This window comes from Gambusia affinis, linkage group LG02 (genome assembly GCF_019740435.1).
Source record: "Gambusia affinis linkage group LG02, SWU_Gaff_1.0, whole genome shotgun sequence".
NCBI classification, from domain to species: domain Eukaryota; kingdom Metazoa; phylum Chordata; class Actinopteri; order Cyprinodontiformes; family Poeciliidae; genus Gambusia; species Gambusia affinis.
The window spans coordinates 12,027,588-12,050,614 of record NC_057869.1 but is presented as its reverse complement, the minus strand read 5'-3'; the positions used below and the strand labels follow the sequence as shown (position 1 = coordinate 12,050,614).

The window sequence follows — 23,027 nt, the reverse complement described above, 5'->3', positions numbered from 1 at the left end:
CTGCTCCTGGTGGTCTGTCTTCACATCTTTACATTTACTGGTTTAGATGGCATGGTATGGCATGGTATGATCAACTTCACTAAATTATATCCTAAATATTTTGACAATATTTAAAATGGTTTCATTACTTTAACCAAAAACAGAGGAGCAGAAATTATTTCTGTTTATAAAATAACATACAACGATTATTACACACTTACTAGTAATAATACTCACAAATATTTATTTTATTTTCCTACAAAAACAAGGCTAACACTTGGTAAATTTAATTGTAGCTTTCAAGTAAACGTACAGAATATTTGTATTATTTTTTTTTTTGCTCCATCATGGCCTGGTGGTTTTCACTACTGGAAGTATTTCCAAACAGCTGAATTTACCCCTTTGTATAAGCAAGAGGGGAAGAAACAGTAGCATTTTTTTAAAGCCAGCTGACCAACAGTGTGCAGCAACAAGTGAGGGGAAGGCAGCACTGTGAACATCTGAAACTCTACATGTTAGCACTTTCTCTGACGCCTCGTTAAAGGAAAGCTCCAAGCAGCAGGAACTATTTCATGTCAGTTTTAATAGTTTAGAGGACAGAACCTTTGATTTTGAATACATTTCACTTCTTCTTCAGTTCTGATCACTCAGGCTTCACCGTTAGAGGCGACCTGTGACGCAAAATTCACATTCTGCCTGTTTCTACGCCTCCATTTGGGTCTCAACTGCTCCTAAAAGTAACCCAGTGCTTTAAAAAGAGAAGTAAATGTTTTTTTGGTGTCTGGAATGGGCGCTGCGCCGTTACCTAGCAACCCTAGCCGGGTCCTGCCCCGTTACCTAGCAACCCAAGCAGAACTCAGGCACATCTGGTCAACTGGCTTCCTCGCTTTATGCTCCACTAATGTCTTTCAAAGATGTACAGTTGTGTAATGACACATTTCCTTGCAGCCCTTTTCATTTGTGAGTGTAAACATTGCCTTGGGGGCGTGGCCAGCAGCAGCTTATTTGGATTTAAAGTGACAGGACGCCCTAAAACAGCTCATTCTGAAAGGAGTTCAAAATAGACATGGAGTCTGATTATGTAAGAATGATTTTATGTAAAAGAAATTGTGATCAGTTTTGTGAAGCCCATAAATCTGTCCTAACCTGTTCAAAGAAGCAGACTCGGTCACCTTTACTGTGTTTTAGTTCAGCTCTATGGACTTCTCTGTCCTAAACGATTCATAATCTACACAAAGTTATGGAAACAGAACCTTCTCAGAGGACAGCTTGACACCAGTTCCTGGTCCATGTCTGCTTCTGTTTCTGAGATTTACTGTCAGCATTGAGTCTGATGGGCAAATAATCACTAACATCACTGAGGCGTACTTTCAGTTTCTCTACTTTCTTATTGACAAAAGCATCAGAGGTGTTCATTTCGCTGAGTAGCCTCCATCAGCATCCTGTCACCACTCAGAACCACCTGGTCGTTTGAGTCTTTTTGTTTTCTGATAAGTTTGAAGCTGCAGTCAACAGGGTTTTACTGATTGTCCTCTCAGTTTCTTTGCAGGTTTTTCTGATAACTCAGGCATTGCTGCTCTGTTCATGCTGACCGTGGTTGAAATGTGAAGCCTCTTCTCATTTTACTCCAACAGACGATCCAGAGCAACAATATTTTGGTGTCACAAATCAACAGAGTGGCGTTTTTTTCCTCCCATCTGCAGCAACTAGATAGTTTTACAGAAGCCATTTTTAGTTCATTTCTCTTTTGTTTGTAATCTGACTCCCTCTGTGTTTATTGAGCATCTTCATTGCATCATATTTGTTGTTTATTCTCTTCAGGTCTATTTTTTTAATAACTAATGATGAAGATTGAGGAGAATAAGCTCTGAATACCGTCGGAGTGACGCATTAACTTGGAAACTCACTGCATCTTATATCGGATCAAGCAAAAGTATTTGCAGTCTTAGAGCTTTTATACATTTAGTTACATAAATTTGGAAACATGTTTTAGTATTTAATGTGATAATGTAAAAGTTTTAAAGGAAATGTACTTCCCAAATAGTTTACAAATAAAAGTGGTTAGGTTACACTGCAAAAACACAAAATCTTAAGTATTTTTGGCCTAGTGTCTTTGTACACTTAAATTAAGACAAAACTAACAAGAAACCTCAGCAAGATATAGGAGCTTGTTTTAAGTAAATGATTTCCTAATTTGGATTTTTTTTCTAAGTACTGGATCAGATGTGAGATTATTTCACTTATAGGAAATTGTTTTGTTAAAAGTGAAAAACTCTGCCAGTGGATCTAGTACTTTTTAAAATCAATGTTAATGAATTATTGAGTCAGAACAAGCTCTTGTATCTTGCTGAAAAGGTGCTTGTTAGTTTTGTCTTATATAAATTATTTGCACCAGAAATTTGAATTTAAATATTTTGTTTTGTGTTTTTCAGCGTTTGTAAAACATCTGGAGCTCTAATCGTCTCTGGATCGCTGTTAAGTTCTAGTCAACTCTGGGAAATGGCGACGGCATTATGATGCTGAGGACGTTTTACTTCAGGACGGCCCCAGTGAGGGGTCAAAGGTCACGGGAAGATGAATGAAGCTTTGCACATTTAGAAACCAACTTTTTTATGTCCTTTCTTATTTGCAAAATGAGCCAATCTTAGTCAGCGTAGATGGAGAGGAACGATCAGCAGCTTTCCCTTCCCTGCTGAAGAAACGCATCCCCACAGCATGATGCTGCCGCCACCATGTTTCACTGTGAAGATGGTGAAACGCAGTGTGTGGGCAGTCCTGTTCACTGTTTCATAACCCTGATTTTTTCATGATGCTGTCGTCTTCCCCGTCAGATTTATTCACCACTCTGTGTTGGTTTGTCATAGAAAATCTCAACACTTTTCAAAACAAGCAGCTTCGTCTGAGACAAACTGGAAGTTAGACACGCCTCTGATCTTAAAACCATAAATTATTTCTTCCTCTGCGACTTTGCTCAAACGTTCCTGTTTACATTTTCCGTTCCAATCAGCCAGCAGACGAGGACAACATCTGGAGTGTTGTCTGATACTTTGCTCTGTGCTTGCCTGATCTTTGTTTCTCTCCCTTTCTGTGTTTGTTTCGCTCTGCGATGTGTTCGGCTTTTCTTTTAAACTTTGTGTGACGGGAGGATCTGCCGCCGAATCTACAGATGTGGCATCAAAAATGTATTAAGGTCCAGTCAAAGAATAAAGGGTGACTTTTTAAAAGTGTTTATACCAGAAAATTCAAATAATCAAGAAATTGTGTGCTTAACGAAGTAATGCCTTTTGAACGTGCGTCAGTGGCGCAAAAATACCAAAGGGACATAAGTTGCTCTAATTAGTTTAAAAAGCACATGAAAGGGCTAGGACAAAATATTAATTTCCAAAACATACACTGCATGAAGTTTCCTTTGGTTGAAGATTGTGTTTGAAATTAGAAGAGCAAAAAAGTTACAAATTTTATATCAAGTTTCCTACAACTTGATATAAAATTTGTAACTTTTTTTTTTTTAGTACACAAACAAACCGGCCCTGTTCTAACAAAATAAATGAGTGTTTTTACTTTTGAGCACAAATAAATGTAATAATTGCATATTGTTTCCTGGATAAGATCTGGATTTACTGACTTTTCAGTCACATTTTCTCCATTAACCTAAACTGAAGTTTCACCTGCACATCTTGGCTGTTTTTCAGTAAACCCTGTTGTTATTCACCTAGGATGAACTTTAAAGAGTAAAAATATTTTTAATGGTCCACCACTGCATCCTTTGTTGCCAATCTGATCGACTGGAACATCCTGTGACGTGAAGCCTTTTCTCTCCATCCGGACGAGATGTTTGATACTTTTTTATTTGTAATCATGTTTTCCCAAGAGGACATTAGAAATGACAGTGAAGTTGATCAGATAAGTAAATGTTTACATCTTTTGCACAATGTGCCAAAGCTTCTTTAGATTTTTGCTCTGCGCCGGTTTTAGTCGACTGATGTTAGCTGCAAAGTAGAAAATGGGCTAAAAATATCAGTCTTCAAATTTGAGGGTGAATATTTTAAATGTAAGTCTGCAGAAGATCCTCTGAGCTGAATAATGTTTTAGGTTTTTTTTGGAAGAAATCTCACAGACAGGCATTTTACTGCTTGCCTTCCAGTAACCACTTTGTTTTAAAGAAGTTTTTCTTTTCAACAGGGTGAAAAGTTTAAGTTTCATAACCTTTAATTAAAGTTTAACAGTTGAGCCCCGGAGGTTGTAAAAAAACCAAAAAAAGAAAACCTTTGACGTTCAGCTCACAGCTGGTTTTTATTTTCTGTCGGTAAAACCGTGTTTGTGAGTCAGCGAATGAGACAAAACACTGCTGACGGTTTATTTACCAGGAATCAGCAGCAATATGTGAACAGTCTGGTTCTTTTTTAATTCTGGTGTTCAGGTGGAACGTTTGACTCACGGGGTCACTCATGTAAAAGTGTATATTTTTGTATATACCACATCCGTGTGTGTACAGTATGTACATATATACACAATGTACTTAGCAGCAGTACCTAGTTCTGTTGTCGGACTGTACAGCGCTTCTAACCGTTCCCTGTTTTATAAACACTGCAGAAATTCACCTTTGAATGAGGAGAACTGATTAAATTAAATAAATCATTTATATATATATGTATATATATATATAAATTAAATGGTGTTCAGTGTGGTTATAAATGTACCATTGAATATGTTTTTGTTTTTTGCACAACTCAACAACCTGATAAAGAAGGCTGGTTTTGTTCTGGAGATTACTGAAAAACCTAAACGCGGCCTTCTGTGGAGATTGCAAAATGTTATAACATACTATCTCATAATTATGGCTTAAGTCATAATTATGAGATTGTTTAAAGTCAAGAGTAGTGGAAAAGGACTAACACACTTTGGAGCTGTTTTTTTCCATCAGTAGCGAAAATATACATATATTGTGAAAAAAATATATACTAATATCATTTTCCTTCCACATTAAATTTATTTAACATACTATGTACTAATTTATTCCATATTACATGAATCTTAAAATACATTAAGATTCAGAAAGAATAATGGAAATGGGATTCTATAAAAAGGAGCAATGTATACATTTGTTTATATATTATTTGTGAAAGGTTAAATAGTCATTTTCCTTCCACTTTAAGATTACTTAATGTACTTTGCATTATTTTATTCCATTACATACCATTAAAATACGTTTAGATTCATAAAGAATCTGCATGTTCTGTTTATGTACTGTGCCGCGGTGCAGTTCCGGCTCATGTCCAGCAGGGAGCGATGTCAGACTGCAGTCTTCCTTGCCGTAGATCGCAGAGGAAGAAAACGGCTCAGACAGAAGCGGATTAGCCAACTCAGCAGACTGTGGAGGTCTGTAGGGTCTGAGGGGAACAGCGACCTGAGAAAACCATGAAGAACGAAGGCATAGAGGGGACGGAGCGGTTCCTGAGCCCGGACCGAGGCCGAGGCCTCCGGGCGGTGAGGCACTTCGCGGTGGGGGAGCTGGTGTTCGCCTGTCCTGCCTACTCCTACGTGCTGACGGTGAATGAGAGGGGGGCTCACTGCGAGCACTGCTTCACCAGGTAACCTGCTCCCCAGCTCCGTGAACCTAAAGCAGCACCTTTAAACACTGACGGGTTCAAAGGTCAGCTTGACTCAGCTGCTCAGTTCGTGGGAAGCTGCAGCAGCCGCCAATAAATGGGTCAGTGAGGCAGGTCACCTCGTTCCTGCTGCAGTCATGCAGGTAGCAGAGGCAGATTTACTTACCTGGGCTGCCATGGGCAACAGAGTAGAGGGCTAGTGGAGATGTGTAACCACACCAGCTTTTAAAACAGAAAGGAAGATTAATTTAGAAACCTTGTTTACCGCAACATCTGGTGCGTCATGTAAGTTTTTAATAGTTAGCTTAATGGAAGCAGCAGCAGCAGTTTTTCACTTGGCCACATGTGTCCCACGCAGGTTGCCATTGCACCACCAAAAGGTTATGGGGCTAAATATAGCTGTCCATGAGTCCCCGGACAGGAAAAGCCACGGCTGGGTTGAATGCAAGCACATATATTTAATTATAGGGCTGCAACTATCAAATATTCTGACGATTAACCGATTAATTGAAAATGCTTTTTTTTTGTGGATTTTTCTCACAACATGCATCCAGGATGGGCAGAAGATGCAGTCATCTCCATGCTGGAATGCAGAACAGTAGTGTTAATAATTGCACCTCATGCTGTACATGTTGATGTTTTGATGTTTAGCATTGACACTTGTGGATTTTACTTTATTTTTAGGATGAAAAAATTATTATGACTGAAAAACACTGACATAAGAATCCTGTGTTTAGTCAGATTTAACAAATCAAAGTGATTTATTTTTTACAATCTTAGTTTAGAACCTGATGATTATTAACTTTACTTGCTATAAGACTATTTTGTTAAAGTTTGTATTTGGAGTGAATTTTAGAGTTGGATCATCAGCTATACGTTCAGCTCTGATCATAAAATTATACTTTTTTGCTTTTTGCAGGAGAGAAGACCTTTTTAAATGCGGTAAATGTAAGCAGGCCTACTACTGCAATGTTGACTGTCAGGTAAGAGGAACCTTTTCTCTCTTCTTTCCTCTTTTGGGAATGTTTGATTTCTGCTTCCCTTTTCCAAAATGAATCAGAGGAACTGAGAAATTTTCAAATTTCGTTTGAAATTGTGTGGGGCTCTTGCAGATTTAAGCTATTTTACATCCAGGCTTATTTATTCCTGGAAATAAATGGATCCAAAGTCTTTTTAGTGTTTCATCTTTGATGACAGAGGATAGTTTTTGGACCTCACATCATGCCAACACCAGAGAGGATTTCCATTTTTACATTAAAAAAGTCTTTTTTAGGGTCTTTGTAGATTATGATTTAATTACTCTTAATTTTGAGCTTTTAAAAAGTTCTAACTATGTAAAAAAAATCCATATTGGATTACAGATTAATTAAGTCGCTGTTTCTTCCATTAAATTAAAGAAATATTATTACTATTAGCAAGTTTTTGCTGAAGCCATTTTGTTATCTTGTTCTTATCCACAAATAGTTAATAAAGTGTGTATAACAAAAACATAAGTTTTTGTTATGTTGTTAGCTAAAAGTTGCACAATGTTAGTTGGTTAGAGTTATAAATATTAAACAGAATGTAAGTTTTTTTTAATTCACACAAATCTTAAATGATAAAAAGAAAATCTTTTTTTTTGTTGTTGCTTATTTATTTCCCTGTTAAGTGCATTTATTGGTCTTCTTATTTATGATTGAGTCCTTTGTGCTTCTTCTCTGCTCAGAGAGGTGACTGGCCCATGCATAAGCTGGAGTGTGTCGCCATGTGTGCATACGGGGAGAACTGGTGTCCATCAGAGACGGTGAGACTGGTGGCCAGAATCATCATGAAACAGGTAACAGTCACCAGATGTAGGAGAATGTTTCAGGTGTGAAGCTTATGAGCCATCGCAGTCTATGATCTAAACCATTTTAATCCAGTATACATATAGAAACCATAATAAAAGAGGGTAGACATGTATTGTTTTTAGTGGACTTCTTTTTAAATGTTAATTGTCTGATTTAGATTGGTTTGTACTTGGAATATTTTCTACGTGTTATGGCTCTAAAATAGTATTTTTTTAACAGATTTGCAAAGTGTAAATCTAAACTCTACAACTCAGAAAGTGAACTCTTCATACAAACTGTCTTTTATGATCCATCTATAGTTTTCAGCAAAGCTTTGTCAGTAATAAATTATCTGAAAAAACAGTTTATGTCTTAAAACGTGAGTCCTGATTAAAGCCTTATGCATGTCTTCTGCATATTTATGTGCTGTGATTAAACCATCCTCCTGTGTCTGAACTGTTCTGTTAGAGAGTCACGACGGATCGGACCCCCTCAGAACGGCTGCTGCTGCTCAAAGAGTTCGAAGCACGTGAGTCACCATCCGAGTCTGTGAATTAAAGCACAAGCGTTTGGTTACATATTCCTGCACTTTTAGTTACACGGTGTGTTAATTTGCTCATCTGTGTGTGATCTCGCTGTAGTTTTAGCAGAATCTATTAATATTCTCCGCTGTAGCCTCCAGTCCTGATTCTGTCTCTTTCACTCAGTATGACTGCAGAGCTGTGGGACTTAAATCCCAAGTTACAGGGTGCTGTAATTTTATTCTCTTTCTGTGTTCCCGTTAACTGCTGCCACTTTTTTTTTTTTCAGCGAGGCACTTTCTCAAGAGATCATATCGGGACAGACTTGCAAATAAGCCGCTGCTTCACCACAGCGCTAACACTCACGACTTTCTCTGAACTCAAAACAAACGTATGACCAGCTGCTGCCTGCACTGCTTCATGTTGGTGCTAGTTCCTGATGCACATGCATCAATACTGGGGAAGCAAGTTATCTATTAATAAGATAATTTATTGGTCCCCCATAGAAGACATTTGTCTTGGAAGAAGGGGCAAGGCTCCAGTACAACAAAAAATATAAACAATAGTTCAAAGTGACAATAACTATAAATACATAAAAGTAACAAAAAGTTAATCTAAAGTTGATCCATCTTATTCACTAGCCATTTTCTTAAAAATCTCTTGTATCAAAATGGCCGACCATCTTTCTCAATATCAAAACACGCATTTTTCAGAACATGCTTAATGCACGTAAAATCTTTACATTTGGTCATTATTTTGTATCATCTGTATTTAATACTGACTAAATAAAGAGAAAGTTATGCTTTTCTCACATTATTAAACATATTTATAAAATATAGCTAAACAGGAACATCACAGGTTGCTGCATAAAGATGAAAATAATAAAATAGGTGAAACGGTTAACTACACATGAACAGAGCGAGTTCATACGGTAATACTGTCGATGGTTGCTCTTGAAGGGATGTTAAAACTTCGCTAAATGAAGAGCTTTAACTCAAAATCTACCGTCATTATTGGCATCGTTTTCCTTATGTTAAAATGCTTAGTTCTCCGCTTTTCTCTCATTACATTATCGCTTCGTAACGCATGAATAATTGTTGCGGCATGACGTTCGGCTTAATGATCGATGTTAATGTGAAACTTAAGGAGCTTAAGTTTTGTAGACTACGGTAGATGTCAAAACAGAACCACATAAAGTGAATTTTGCGCCCCACATCGGACTCCGTTTCGACCGTTACTCGTTGCCGTTTCGTCTTAGCCGCCATTTTTTATTCCCGTATTGGCTAACCTGTGGCGCCCTCGTCTGGATGGCGACCAAACTGCAACACTGTTAGATTGAAACGCACTTTAATTGTAGATTAATTGTTTGTAATCAGTATGGTTTCACAATAAAGAGTGTTTGAAACTTCTGTCTAAAATCACTTCCCTAATCTCTTCTTCTTTATGTACGGCACTGTAATGTTCTGTTGCGATGTTCAATACTCTTTACCTATGGAAGTAAATATGTGCCATCAGAATTTGAATAAAAAATACCTCTGAAATTTGAATGTTGTATATTAGTGCTTACTTTTTCAGTATTAAAATAAATTCAGAATATATTTTTAACCTAAAAAAAAATTCAATGTCATTATTTTTGCAGTAAAAAAAAATTCGGTGTAATTTTTTTTACATGGTTGCAATTTTCAGTTATTAAAAAAATTCACATTCCTATTTCAAAGTGATCAAATTTTCAATATACATATTTTTCACAGTTTAAATTTTCAGTGTTAAAAAATTCAGCATATAAAAAATTCAACTTTTCAAAATTCAAATGCAATATTTTCGTTGTCCTCCAATTCAACTTGCTCAAATTCGCCGTCTCAAATTCAGCGTCTAAAAATTCGCTGTCTCAAATTCAGCGTCTAAAAATTCGCTGTAAAAATGGCCAAGGTTACTTCAGGTCACAGACATTAGCAATGGATGTCCGAGTCCAACATCCACCTAATCACGTGACACAACCATATTGAAGAAATACCAGCATCACCCAGGCTGGCGACCATGGAGGCGAACGACAAAACCCAACGGTGAGTTTAATGCTTTCATATTTCTATAGTATATTTTATTTTGTGCATGAAGTTTGATACATTATCTTAAAGCCTGATTTAAAACACGGGTTGGGCCGTTGTTAATCTTGTAGTGCCGGCATATTACATCTTGCTACCTCCTAGCACCCCCAGCCCCTCCCCGCTGTCCCACGTCCAATTTCCCCAGTTTTATTTCAAAAAGAAATACCACTTGGGTCAAGTCTAGAATCTTTAAAGAGAACTGATGGGTGGCGACATTCTGGGTTGTTTGTATGTTGTCTTAGGTGAGACTGAGACAGGCAGTCTTAGTAAAGTCGTAATTTTTCAGGAGATGCTACCGCTAATATGGCTGCCTTGTGTGCTTCAAAGAGGGGCTGTGAACACTTTCCGACATTAATTATAACCACAACCCCATTCTGATCAGCTACCGTATTGTTCAGGTGACTTCATTACAACATCATCCAAAATACTGCTTCTCTTATCTGACAATTGTTGATATACAATATTAATTTACATTCTTTTTACTTTGCCTAAAACCTCGTTCTGTTACCTAGAAACACTATAAACAACCGCCTTTGTTTTTTCAGTTGATTTTAACTCATTTTCAATAAAATATATGCTTGTAAGTACATCTGTTAACTTATTTTAGATTAAATATCATAATTTAATTTAGATTACTGTGACTTCTCAATGCTGACCTACTGATGTCAAAATACTTTTTTATTTTACTGACAATTTTTAAATGTTTTTTTTCTTTTTTCTCTTTTCAAGGAACTTTTGCTGAATCATATTTTTGATAGACTCCGTGATCGTTTGGAGCAGGAAGAAGCAGTTTTATATCTGGGAAGAGTGTGCACAATCAAAGGTTTGTACAAATGACAAGTTTCAATATGTGATGCTTTTGAATGTCTATAGTAACATTAGCTTTGTGTGGTCTTCAATATGATGAGATTTGAAGGGCAGTTTTTAATCGTTTATTACTCCATAATTGAAGGACTGAGCGACTGTGGAGAGATCTGTGGACGGCTGTAACATGCATCTATTATGACGTGCTACACTACCTTAAAGAAGAGGGATACCTGGACATTTCAAATGAAGCACTCCTCTTCTGTTGCCATCAAGTCTTCCTGCCATGTCTGCAGGATGATCTGGATACTTTCTGCAGTGGCTGGGACAATCACCCACTTCCAACTGAAGCAACATGACTCCTAACCTGCTCTGGGTTCTTGGTCGTACACATCATCCAATTCCTGAACCCCACGGTGCCTTGACAGAGGTTATAAAGATTATAACGGAGGCTCAGATGTATTTGCTGAACATTTTATGTTCAGATTTTTATTTAATAACAATAGCTGAATAACGGCAAACGGCTGTTTGTAACCAAGCAACCAAAATCACCAGAAGGCAATCATGTTTTAACAAGATAACTATCACATTTTAATAAGATACATATGACGTTATAACGTGATAGCGCTCAATTTTTTTCCTGTGACAGCAATACGCTTCGCCAGTTTAAAAATTCACCATTTATGAAATGTAAAGCAAAATGCTGATCATGTTACCACAGAGGTGAATTTTAGTGCTTTTATGGTAGACATGTTAGAGAACAAAAATGTTCTAAATTTGTAATTTGTTTGTTTTTTTCTTTACTCAAAAGGAACCCATTAGGTACATTTGTACATTGTTGTATTGCTTTACATTACTTGAATTATAAGAATCAGAAAAAGTTTTGTCTTATGTTGTTTATTTTCTAATACCTAAAGCATATATGAACTCATCTAAGTACATTCAATAAAATTTTGCATAAAAAAACAATTTCAGTTTCATATTTAAAACTGCCTGTACAAACAGTACTGACTCAGAGAAATGAAATATCTACTCTGAACATTGTGTTATTCTAGTTCCTCTAGTTTTGAATTTGACAAAACTAGAGAAATTAGAGTAACAGCAATGTTGTCGCTCTAATGAGTAATACATATGATCACATTTAAACATATGTATCGAACTTGTGATCTGACAAAATCAGAAAATTGAATTGATTCTACATTTCAACAAAACTGTTTTGTTTTAACAAACTGATTCACAAACAAAGAACTGCTACAGCTTAAATGTAGATTTATTTTTATTTATTATTTTTTTAACAGGTCAATCACTCAAAGCAAGCCAAAGCCAGACTCGAGAGGAAATGCATGCTACAAAATCCTCACTGAAAGAGTTGTAATTCCAGTAGTGACAAGGAATTCTTAGTGTTTTGTAGTTTCCACGAACAATCTCCACAGACAGACTTGCTGGCAGATTTTCCCATCCAGTCCAGAATTTCATCATGTCTCCTCTTCCTCCACTCCGTGGTCTTTCAGTTAGTAAATTAAGTAAGTGGCTTGCAGATTCAACAATAGCATCCTGACTACCCTGTAGTCACAAAATATATAAAAGACAAAGTAGCAGTTGAAAAAGGATTAGTTAAAAAGAAATTTACACTTCATGAGAATGATCACTTTTACTCAGGAAAGCTCTGTGCTGTAGGGTTCCCACCTTTCAGAAATTAAAATAAGGATCTAGCAGATGGAAAGTGTCATTCTATTTCACTAGAGAAACTAAAACTGCAGTACCATAAGTTTTAAAGAATAAAGAGACAGTATAATTTCTTCAGTTTCCCTCTTAATTTTTTTTTACAATTGCTAGCATTCATCCTCACTGACACTGTTCAGCATGGCATGTGTCTTCCCTCTCCTGTATCTTTGCTAGGACATGGTAGAGTATCGGTTGAGGAAGTTTTAAATAGACGCAGGTTGAGAGCGGCTCACCACGACTGCTAACCCTCTTTTGCACCCTAGTGTTTCTAGGCAACCGTGACATCATCAATGGTCCAAAGCGTTCTGGGGTCCTTACTAGCTCCCGCCACATTAGCTGAGCTTAACATGTCTTGTGTTTTATTTTTGTAATTATTGTTACACTAAATGTTTATATGCATGTGATAGGCGTTACTGTCGGACATACAGAAATACCGAACAAATCGCGTCTCGTATACGGGGCGATTCCGTATTTTACGAAAGGGATGGCAATCCTACTGTGCTCTTCTCTCATTAAAATTATAGAAACTATATAAAACACAAATAAATCTACAATTTGTAAGATTAACAACGGCCCAACCCGTGTTTTAAATCAGGCTTTAAGATAATGTATCAAACTTCATGCACAAAATAAAATATACTATAGAAATATGAAAGCATTAAACTCACCGTTGGGTTTGCGTTCGCCTCCATGGTCGCCAGCCTGGGTGATGCTGGTATTTCTTCAATATGACGGTTGTGTCACGTGATTAGGTGGATGTTGGAATCGGACATCCATTGCTAATGTCTGTGACCTGAAGTAACCTTGGCCATTTTTACAGCGAATTTTTAGACGCTGAATTTGAGACAGCGAATTTTTAGACGCTGAATTTGAGACGGCGAATTTGAGCAAGTTGAATTGGAGGACAACGAAAATATTGCATTTGAATTTTGAAAAGTTGAATTTTTTAACACTGAAAATTTAAACTGTGAAAAATATGTATATTGAAAATTTGATGACTTTGAAATAGGAATGTGAATTTTTTTAATAACTGAAAATTGCAACCATGTAAAAAAAATTACACCGAATTTTTTTTTACTGCAAAAATAATGACATTGAATTTTTTTTTAGGTTAAAAATATATTCTGAATTTATTTTAATACTGAAAAAGTAAGCACTAATATACAACATTCAAATTTCAGAGGTATTTTTTATTCAAATTCTGATGGCACATATTTACTTCCATATTTACCTCCATGTGCTGTCTCTCCTTTAATTTCCTGTTTTTTTGCCTCTTACAGATCTGGATAAGATGGACAGTGAGAAGGAGGAGTTAAACCAGGCTGACATTGCGGCTCTACACCATTTCTACTCCAAACACATCAGTGACCTTCCTGACGACCAGGCTCTCACTGAGCTCTTTGCACAGGTAAAATCTGAGAACATTTTGATCAGAAACATTAACAAAATAAGCAAAATGAAGCTGATGGTTCATTTTGGTCACTGCGTTACGCCGGTCATTCCTTTATGGGGCTTAAACGGCATCGGTTCTGACTCTAAAATAAATATTTGACCAAACGTTTTGTTGATGAATATACTAAGTGTTGTACTTTGCAGAAGGAATTGTACCAATCAACTTTTTCACAATCCACTAACTTTATCATATTTTACTGAAATGAACTGCATCTAAATCGCCACCTTTGACCCTGAAATACCTAAATAAAATATGGTGCAGCTATTTAAAGGAAGGTTTTATGAAACCCCTGCTCTAGTAAGTTTCTTATGCAGCAGTTGGATTTATGCTCAGATGATATTACACACAAGAGGACACATTTTACTAACTGCAACTCTTAATCCATAGAAATTAAAAGAATAATGCTTCTTGCAATGTTTGAAATGAATGAAAATGAAAAAGCTTTCTGGATTTTTCTTGATGTAAATATGGTTTAGAATCTCTACAACACAATAACAATTATAAATATTTTAACAAATGTGGTTCTTTAATTGAACCATAAACCAAACAAAAATGGCATTTTAAAAATGGATGAGCTCTTTGTTTTTAATGGGTCATGTTGTGGCTCCAGACAAATGTTGCTAAAAGAGTTTTAAATGTTTTTATTTTGTGGCTTCATAGTTAAGGGTCTGAATACAGTGAATAACACATTTATGAGAGTATTTACTAAAATGTGCTTATTCTTTGTGCTCATTTGTGTTTTCCAAGGTTTGCAACTTGACAAAGTTGGTTTTTTTTTTTTTTTGTCTAGGATGTTGTCATTCAAATTATATCTGAACTCTGCTCCTCCAGCTTCACCAAATAAAATGGTGACCAAATGGGAAATGGAAGTGTTTTTATTTATATTGGTCAGCAGCAGGAGTAGACTGGATCCGGTCTGCAGCTCTTATCTCTTTAATTTGATCCGTCTGGCGGAGCCGCGGCCTCTTTGCTTTCACACTGCGCTAATGGAAACAACCTCTTTAGCCTCTTATCTCAAGGCTACATTTAATCTCCGCTGCAGGATGTCCTCCATCCTATCGGGCGTTTCACAGCACTTTGGTCTGCGATGCTTGCTTTGTCATCATATATCTGAACTCTGGTTTCTTTATTGTTTTTTTTTCTGATTCCAGGTAAACTGTAATGGTTTCACCATAGAGGACGAAGAGCTCTCCCATCTGGGTTCAGCTGTTTTTCCTGAGTAAATACTTTACAAAACATCACAAAAAACTCTCGGTTAAAGTAAAACCAGGGCTGCAACTAATTATTGTTTTTGTAATTGATTATTGTATTTATTATTCTGACAGTTAATTGGGTAAAGAAATTGCCACATTTTCCCAATTTAAAAAAAAATAATATTTTTTTAACCACCTAAATATTTTTATACACTATTAAAAGTATTTAAAAATGTAAATAAGCAAGTCATTCAGTTCGCTTTGTAAATCACAAAATAAACATTTTATTACATAAAAGACAATAACCTAGCATTTATACTTTTAACATGGGAAAAGCTCAGGCTTTTCTTCTTGACTTAAAATCAGTACAGTGTAGGACTGATCTGTGTTTTTAGGTTAACCAGTCAATAATTGGACTGCAAAAGACACTTTTGATTTTTATTTACAGAAGGTGAATTAAGTGAATTAAAACTGCCACTTCAGAAGTCCTGGGTTGAACATATTTTCATCTTAAATGCAAAATGTTTATATTTTTTGTACAGTTTTGGCTAAATCATTGCTTTCGGCGTGTTGTTCTTCCAGCTGTTTGCCTTTTTTGAGTCTTTATACTCTAATTAATCATGATTAGCCATAATTAATCCCATGAATCGTTTCAGCCCTACACATAACCTTCTCTTCTGTTATGCAAGTATTTTTCCATCTTTATCTCCTTTTTAGATGTGATTAATTTAAATTATGCCTTCTCCGTCCAGTGTAGCACTGATGAACCACAGCTGTAGTCCAAATGTCATTGTGACCTATAAAGGCACAGCGGCTGAGGTCAGAGCCGTTCAAGAGATAAACCCAGGGGAAGAGGTAAAAGACAAAGCTTCTGTTTTTGCCAAAATGTAAATAAAAATGCCCTCCACTTTAAACTATATTGATTTTATTTCTGCAGATCTTTGACAGCTACATAGACCTGCTATATCCAACAGAGGACCGGAGAGAGAGGCTGTTAGAGTCCTACTTCTTCATGTGTCAGTGCACCGAGTGCACCACCAGGTCTAAGGTATAGAGATAAATCCTCAAACTCTTTTTATCCAAAGCAAAATGAGGATAGAACAGCGTAGTTCAGGGCTGTGAGTAAGTGTGACATATCATGTTATTAACATGTTATTTTGATGGATTGATTGGATTTGATTTATCGTTGCTGTGCAGCAAACTGTATAACAAAATTAGTAGTACAGCTTTTCTTAGGGCATTTATAAATAGTCAAAGCAGAGAATACTGGTGTGAAAATGAAAATAAATGATATAACATCTGTCATAAACATGAAGGAGTCTTCATGGATGTTTTTCATGAAGTGTCATTTGGTAAATAATGACACTTTAATGCAAAGTTGCATTAAAAGTACATTAAAAGTGTTAACGTAGCATTATTTGGTCAATGTGAGGCATCTACACAGACCAAATGGTTTCCAAAAATATTCTTAATTTATTACAAAATGTTCAAAAGCTGGTGCTAAAATGATGATTTGAGCCCAAAGCAGAGGTCAACACAGCAAACTGCAACTGAAGCACAAACTGAAACACAACCAAAACATGAGAGGAATTAAATAGAGGCTGATCAGATCACTGCTGACAACACAAGGGTAATTAAATAAACACACAAAGGCTTAACTGACAAACAAATACTGCTCAGAACTATACTAAGTAACTTTTAAATTAAACAAATAGTATTAGAACTGAACTAACTATCAAAAAACAGAAAGACTAAAGAAATAGTCAAATTAAACTAAAGTATTAACCAAATTTCCCCTCCTCCCTGGTGAACGAATGGTGCAACCCGCTGAGTTGGTTTCCCAGGAAAAGCAGCTTCTGTGTAGCACTCTGTCAAAATGTAGCAAACTGACAGGTAAAGCCAACTAAAGAGTCATGAAAATAATTTTAATCAAAAATGAAAATATAATCACTAAACTAATTTTAAGGATGAACAGAAAAACAGTTACCTTTCAACGAAAATAGTGAAACTTTTATGCATTAAAACTTACAGTAGTCAACTTTCCATTAAAAGTGTCATTATTTACAGAATGACACTTTGTGACAAGAGTCATAAACATTAATGTTTATGACAGGTATCAGGTCTTGTTTATGAGTCTTATGAAAATCCCTCATCGCATAAAATCTCTCACATTTAAGTTGCATAAAAGGTTAAAGTAGATGTTTTCCTAAGGATTGTATGTTGCTACTATTGAGCAACACACAAAAATACATGCATACCAGTATTTTCTGTGTTATAGTTTCTGTCTGGAAACTTTACGACTATTTACTGCTTTTCTCGTTGTGCAGGATAAAGCAAAAATGGAGGTCAGGAAGCTGAGCTCTCCACCAGAACCAAAGGAAATCCAGTCAATGGTCCATTATGCCAAAAATGTCATTGAAGAGTTCAGAAGAGCCAAGCACTACAAAAATATCCTGTTCTCATTAGAGCTCTCCCTGTGACGTTTCCTGTCTCGTCTCTTTGTGCCTCCTGCTGTTTGTCGTTGCTCCTTGACTCTGTTGCACATCCCGGCGAGCTGCTGGAGATGTGTGAGCTCAGCCTGGAGAAGATGGGAGCTATTTTTGCAGACACCAACGTCTACATGCTGCACATGATGTATCAGGCCATGGGCGTGTGTCTCTACATGCAGGACTGGGACGGCGCCATGAGCTACGGGGAGAAAATCGTTCAGCCTTACAGGTAAACATTTGTTTGAGGGCGTCTCTGGATGCCCTAAAACATCCAGAGACGTTTGAGGGCAGAGTGGGTTTTTGACTGAAGTAACTCTTGTATTCCAGTTAGTCTTAATGAAACATTCACCTCAGCAGTTATATTAAATGAGCTCTTTTTTTTTCCAACTCATCTGGCTCCTGTGATTTAAAACCCAGCATTTCCTTTTATTTATATTAAAATGTATGTTAAAAAAACACATTTAGCACGTTTTTATCCTTCCATTTGGGTCTCCACTGTTTCTAAAAACAATAAAACCTGCTTTATAAAAACCGTCCAACAAGGCAATAAGTTGATGTTTTTATTCTTTTTTTGGTGTCTGGAATTTCCGCTGTGCCGTTACCTAGCAACCCCAGCCAGGCCAAGCCCGTCACCTAGCAACCGAAACGGAACTCCAGCCCGTTTGGTGCTTACCGTTCAGAAACCACTTGCTGCTTTATATTACATGTTTTCTCTTTATTCATGTTCAACCCGCCTGACCTCTGTGGTTTCTGAAGGCAGCTGTGTTTTTAATTATTGAAGCACCAAAACAAAACCAAACCGTTTGTCTCAGTAACTCCATGATTATCCTCTTCTTGGGTTGATGCGTTGCCGTTTTCTCCGCAGTGTTCACTACCCGACCTACTCTCTGAATGTGGCGTCCATGTACCTGAAGCTGGGACGTCTCTACCTGGGACTTGAAAAGAAATCCCAAGGTGTCAGAGCTTTGAAAAAGGTCATTTTTGTCTTTATTTGTTTATTTTTTACTGCAGGATATTATATGTTAAAGTTTGTAAGTTTATTTTAGAAGTAGAAAATATGGCTTCTTTGGCAGAGTTGCCAGCAGGAAACAGATTGTAGAGAAACTTTGATTTGCAATGTTGTGTCTGATGAAACCTATTTTCAAACACTCCCTGTACCATTCTATTCAAAACACTGACGTCAAGCCCAAATGTTTCAAACTTTAAAAAATCACTTAAAGGAGGCATTTTGTGTTTTCCAAGCACGTAGTTGTTATAAAAATGTTTATATCAAACATAACTTTTAAAAAATTGGACTTTTCAATTAGACGCCTTTAAATTAGGCCTCTGTCTCTTTAAGAAGCTCCTCCTCTTTTCGAGATTCAGCCTTCAGCACATTATCATAACAATGATCCTCCATTATCCCGTTTAAAACTGTTCTCAAGAGCTTTGGACTATTTGTGACTTTATTGTTGTACAGCTTCTTGTATTACTAGCACTGCATTATTGTACTATGACTTTATTCTCATAATTAAGAAATTAAGAGATGGCAGCCCGGCCCTGTTATTCTGCTGTAGAGCTGACCTGAATTCAGTCCACATGAATACAAACTGTAAAACATGCTTGTCAAACAAGATGGCGGCTCTAAACTACGGAAACCCAAGGAGTTTATTGGTCGGGAAAATGCCAGATTTACCAAAAACGTAATCCTAAAAAAATTAAAATTTGATTAATCCATAAAATCAGTTTATTGACTGGATGCCTTCGTCTCTTCTGGGAGGTCTGTGTCAATAATCTCTTTATTTCTCCTCAGGCGTTGGCCATCATGGAGGTGGCTCATGGGAAAGACCACCATTATGTAGCAGAGGTCAAACGGGAAATCCTGGATCAGAAATAAACGAGGAGAAAGAAAATTAAACTTGGGACCTCCTTCAAAAAGCAACAAAACTCACTTCTCCAAAGCATGGCATGCATCCTTTACCTCTGTTTTTACACCTTTTTTATTTTCCTGCCTCAATTTATGCACATGTGTTCTGACTGGATTATATTTTTTATCTGTCCCTGATTTCTTCAAATACTAGACTTTAACTAGATTAGCTTTTTTTGAATTAATTTAAAAACACCTGTGGTATTTTGTTTTTCATCCTCAATCTAAACTCAGTCCTGTTTTTTAAAGCTGCCTTCTGAAGACAGTCAAGGTTTCCTCTGGTAGCTTCCACCTTCGTCCTGCTTTTCCACTCAGTGTTTTGTGGATTCCTCTCCAGACTGTTTGTGTTTTTGCAGCATTTCGAGCTGCGTGTGTCCTTCCAGATTAGTTACTGGGTCACAGCCTGTCTGTTTACCACCAGAGCACAGTTTATGGTCACACATGCTCTCAGTGAAACTGTGACTTAACACTAAATCATGCATCAGACACTCTGTAGCACCAGAGAGCTCTCTCAGCGTGTTTTGGTTTGTTGAAAGGAAGTGTTGCATGCTTGACTTATTATGCATTTGTTTATATTTCTCTTTCTCCTTTTTCAAATGAAGTGGTCAGTTCATGTCTTGCCTGTTCTCTTTTCAAAAAAGAGAATAGGAAAAATATCACATCAAAGCTGAAAACAACACTGTATATTTTTTTATTTACTGCTAAAAAATATTGCATATACATTATTACAGTACTGTATTAGTTGTTTTTTTTGTCATTCTGTGTTTTAGCCGATTAGTCGGACATTCCGCTCGAGTAGCGATCCTGCAGTCGGCTGCATTACAGACGTCCAGTTTGCAGCGAAGTAGCATAAGGACGACGTTGTTGCTGCTTTCGTTTCTACATAATCAGTGTTTGTGCTTTTCACAACTGGCAATATTTCCAAATAGATTTTTTTCTTTATTACAAATAAATGAGCAGAGTGGAGGTTTTATTCAGCCAGCTGACCGGCAGTTGACTGATTGTGTGACCTTGGCAGATCAGGATGCCAGTAACCGACCCAAAGCGAAACACTCGGGCCTGGAGATGAACGGAGGACTGAGATTTGACCAAATGTTCTGGGACTTTCTGCCAAGGATGCGGCCAAAACCGGTGATAAAAGCAGGAACTCTGTATTTTGTCTTTTTTTATGTTTTTTTTTCTTTGCAGTTTCCTAGAAAAGCATATTCTCATCAGTCTGGGTTGGACGTTAACATGCACTAAGAAAGTTACATATCTATATTCTATAAGAAATATTTCTTTATGTAATTTTGAAAAATGTTCCTGCTTCACATTTCTCAGTGCTTACTGTCATTTTTGAATTATAAACTTGATGCTTTTTGCTTAATTTGCACTGCAGCGCATCAGAAAAATCCAAACAGGTCAACCTGTGAAAAATTGTTACAACAGAAATTATTAAATACTAGCAAGACAAGTCTATATTATAATTTTCAGGCAGCTGCAAACCCTCACTCTAAAGTGTGAGGCAGGTGCCGATTGTAAAATTATAGCTTTTTGTAGACTTTAGATTGCAAAAATAATAATAAAAAAATCTTACCTAGTATTTTTGCCCTAGTATGTAGTGAAAATATCTCAGTACTCTTGAAATGGGACAAAACTAACTTATAAGTAGCTTTTCAGTAAGATAGAGTAGTTTGTTTTGAGTAAATAATTCATTAATATTGATTTTTTTTTAAAGTACATGTTTCCCTGGCATATTATTTCACTTATAAAATGAGGAAATATTAGTGAAATAAGCTGCTAGTGAAACTAGCATCTTTTAGTCAATATTTAGGAATCACTGACTTAAAACAAACTACTGTTTCTTGCTGAAAAGTTACTTATATGATAGTTTTGTCTTATTTTAAGTGTTGACTTAGATATTAACACTTGACCAAAACTACTTGGTAGCATTTTTTGAATTTGCAGTATAAATCTCCTAACCCACTGAGAAATACTTTTTTCCCCTCTTGACGTTTTAGCTCTTAATTTGACAGGCAATGAAAAGTGAAGCAAAGTTCACCTGGGCCTTATCTCTTTTTTTAAGGTTTTATTGGCTCTAGTGGCCTTTATTTGATAGTTAATTGACAGGAAAGTGGGTAATGAGAGAAGGGGGAAGACATGCAGCAAAGGTCGCCAGGCCGGGAATCGAACCTGCGACGGCCGTGTCGAGGACTGAGGCCTCCTTATGTGGGTTGTGCTTAACCCCTGCGCCACCACAACACATCCCACCTGGGCCTTATCTAAGGGTTTTCCTTGCACTCTTGTTTTGTATTCTCATTGTGACTGAATGATGTCAAAAGACAAACTTTAACGTGGTTTGTACATGAAGTGGACAGTTTCGCTGTCACTGGATTGTCATCAGAAACCAGTAGCTTCTCCTCTTTTGTTTACTGTTCAGTGAATTCAATGCACCACATCAATGTGGCCTACAGACTGACGTAACCTTGCGATGAGTTTTCTGTGGTTGTATTTGTAGCATTTCCTGCGTATGTGACTGTCAACTCTGTTAAAAAACGATGCATCTGCAAGGTGCCTGCCTTATAGCTGTAATGTGAAAAGCACCATTTCAGCAGCTCAGTACAGCCCACATAATCATTTTTGCAGATTTCTGCAAGAGAAGAAGATACAGAGGCTTTGCACGAGCCAAACACTGTTTGGACTATCAGTCCAAACTTAAGCGCAGCATTTAAGACTTTCTTTTCCCTCGGATGTTCAAACAAATCTGTTGTTTTGTAATTCTTTGTAATCCTTTCTGCATGTTTCTGGAGTAAATTACCAAGCATGAATGTTATTCTGTTGGAATGCAAAAAAAAATCTAAGTCTATAGTTTTTCATTATGTTTTAAATGAAAACTAATAAATGATGATTAAACTGTTTGTACTGTATCGATTTAAATATTGTAACTGAAAATGTTTTGAATCAATTAGAGTTCAGAGAACTTTAATTTCTTCCGCTTTTTTTTTTTTTTTTACCGTTTCTCTAAATTGTGCTTTTCAATACCCCATAACAAAAAAGTGAAACATTCGGCTTTAAAATTATTGCTTGTGAAAGTTGTTTTTTTTTTTTTTTTAACTGGTTGATTATAATTTCATACTAATCTGCTGCACCTAGTTCTAAAAACAATACATTGTTTCCAAGGTTACACTGTAAGAAAAAAACCTTAATTCCTGCTACACAGCATCCAAAACCAGGGTGAAAAATTCTCCAAACAAAAATATTATGAACAAAAGTCTACAAACAGCAAATCAGAACTCCACTGTCACCATGGACTGTGCAATTCTGGAATCATCCATATGTAAGCATCCATAAGATCAAACTATTGCTAATATATTTCTCATTTTTAACAATATTCTAATTTATAGAGATCAAATTTGATTTATGAGTTTGACTGGGTTTTGATGATACCAAACTTCT

General features: G+C 36.5%; 1 protein-coding gene across 1 annotated transcript; it reads left to right on the top strand.

The window, feature by feature from the left end:
• The first annotated feature begins 5,278 nt into the window (after window positions 1-5,278).
• smyd2a (SET and MYND domain containing 2a) lies at window positions 5,279-22,489 on the top strand. The gene is made up of 12 exons (XM_044144478.1): window positions 5,279-5,570; window positions 6,508-6,571; window positions 7,294-7,404; window positions 7,865-7,925; window positions 13,832-13,959; window positions 15,156-15,223; window positions 15,950-16,052; window positions 16,135-16,245; window positions 17,525-17,645; window positions 17,741-17,915; window positions 18,552-18,660; window positions 19,479-22,489. Exons 1-12 carry the CDS (start codon window positions 5,398-5,400, stop codon window positions 19,560-19,562), a joined length of 1,308 nt encoding a protein of 435 aa, XP_044000413.1. The 5' UTR covers window positions 5,279-5,397; the 3' UTR covers window positions 19,563-22,489.
• The last annotated feature ends 538 nt before the right edge of the window (window positions 22,490-23,027 follow it).

Excerpts from the sequence above, each read along its gene's own strand:
- smyd2a (XM_044144478.1), top strand. The coding sequence starts at position 5,398 with ATGAAGAACGAAGGCATAGAGGGGACGGAGCGGTTCCTGAGCCCGGAC. Across the intron at positions 7,405-7,864 it reads CCAGAATCATCATGAAACAG|AGAGTCACGACGGATCGGAC; the intron begins GTAACAGTCACC and ends CTGTTCTGTTAG. Across the intron at positions 17,916-18,551 it reads AAAATCGTTCAGCCTTACAG|TGTTCACTACCCGACCTACT; the intron begins GTAAACATTTGT and ends TTTTCTCCGCAG.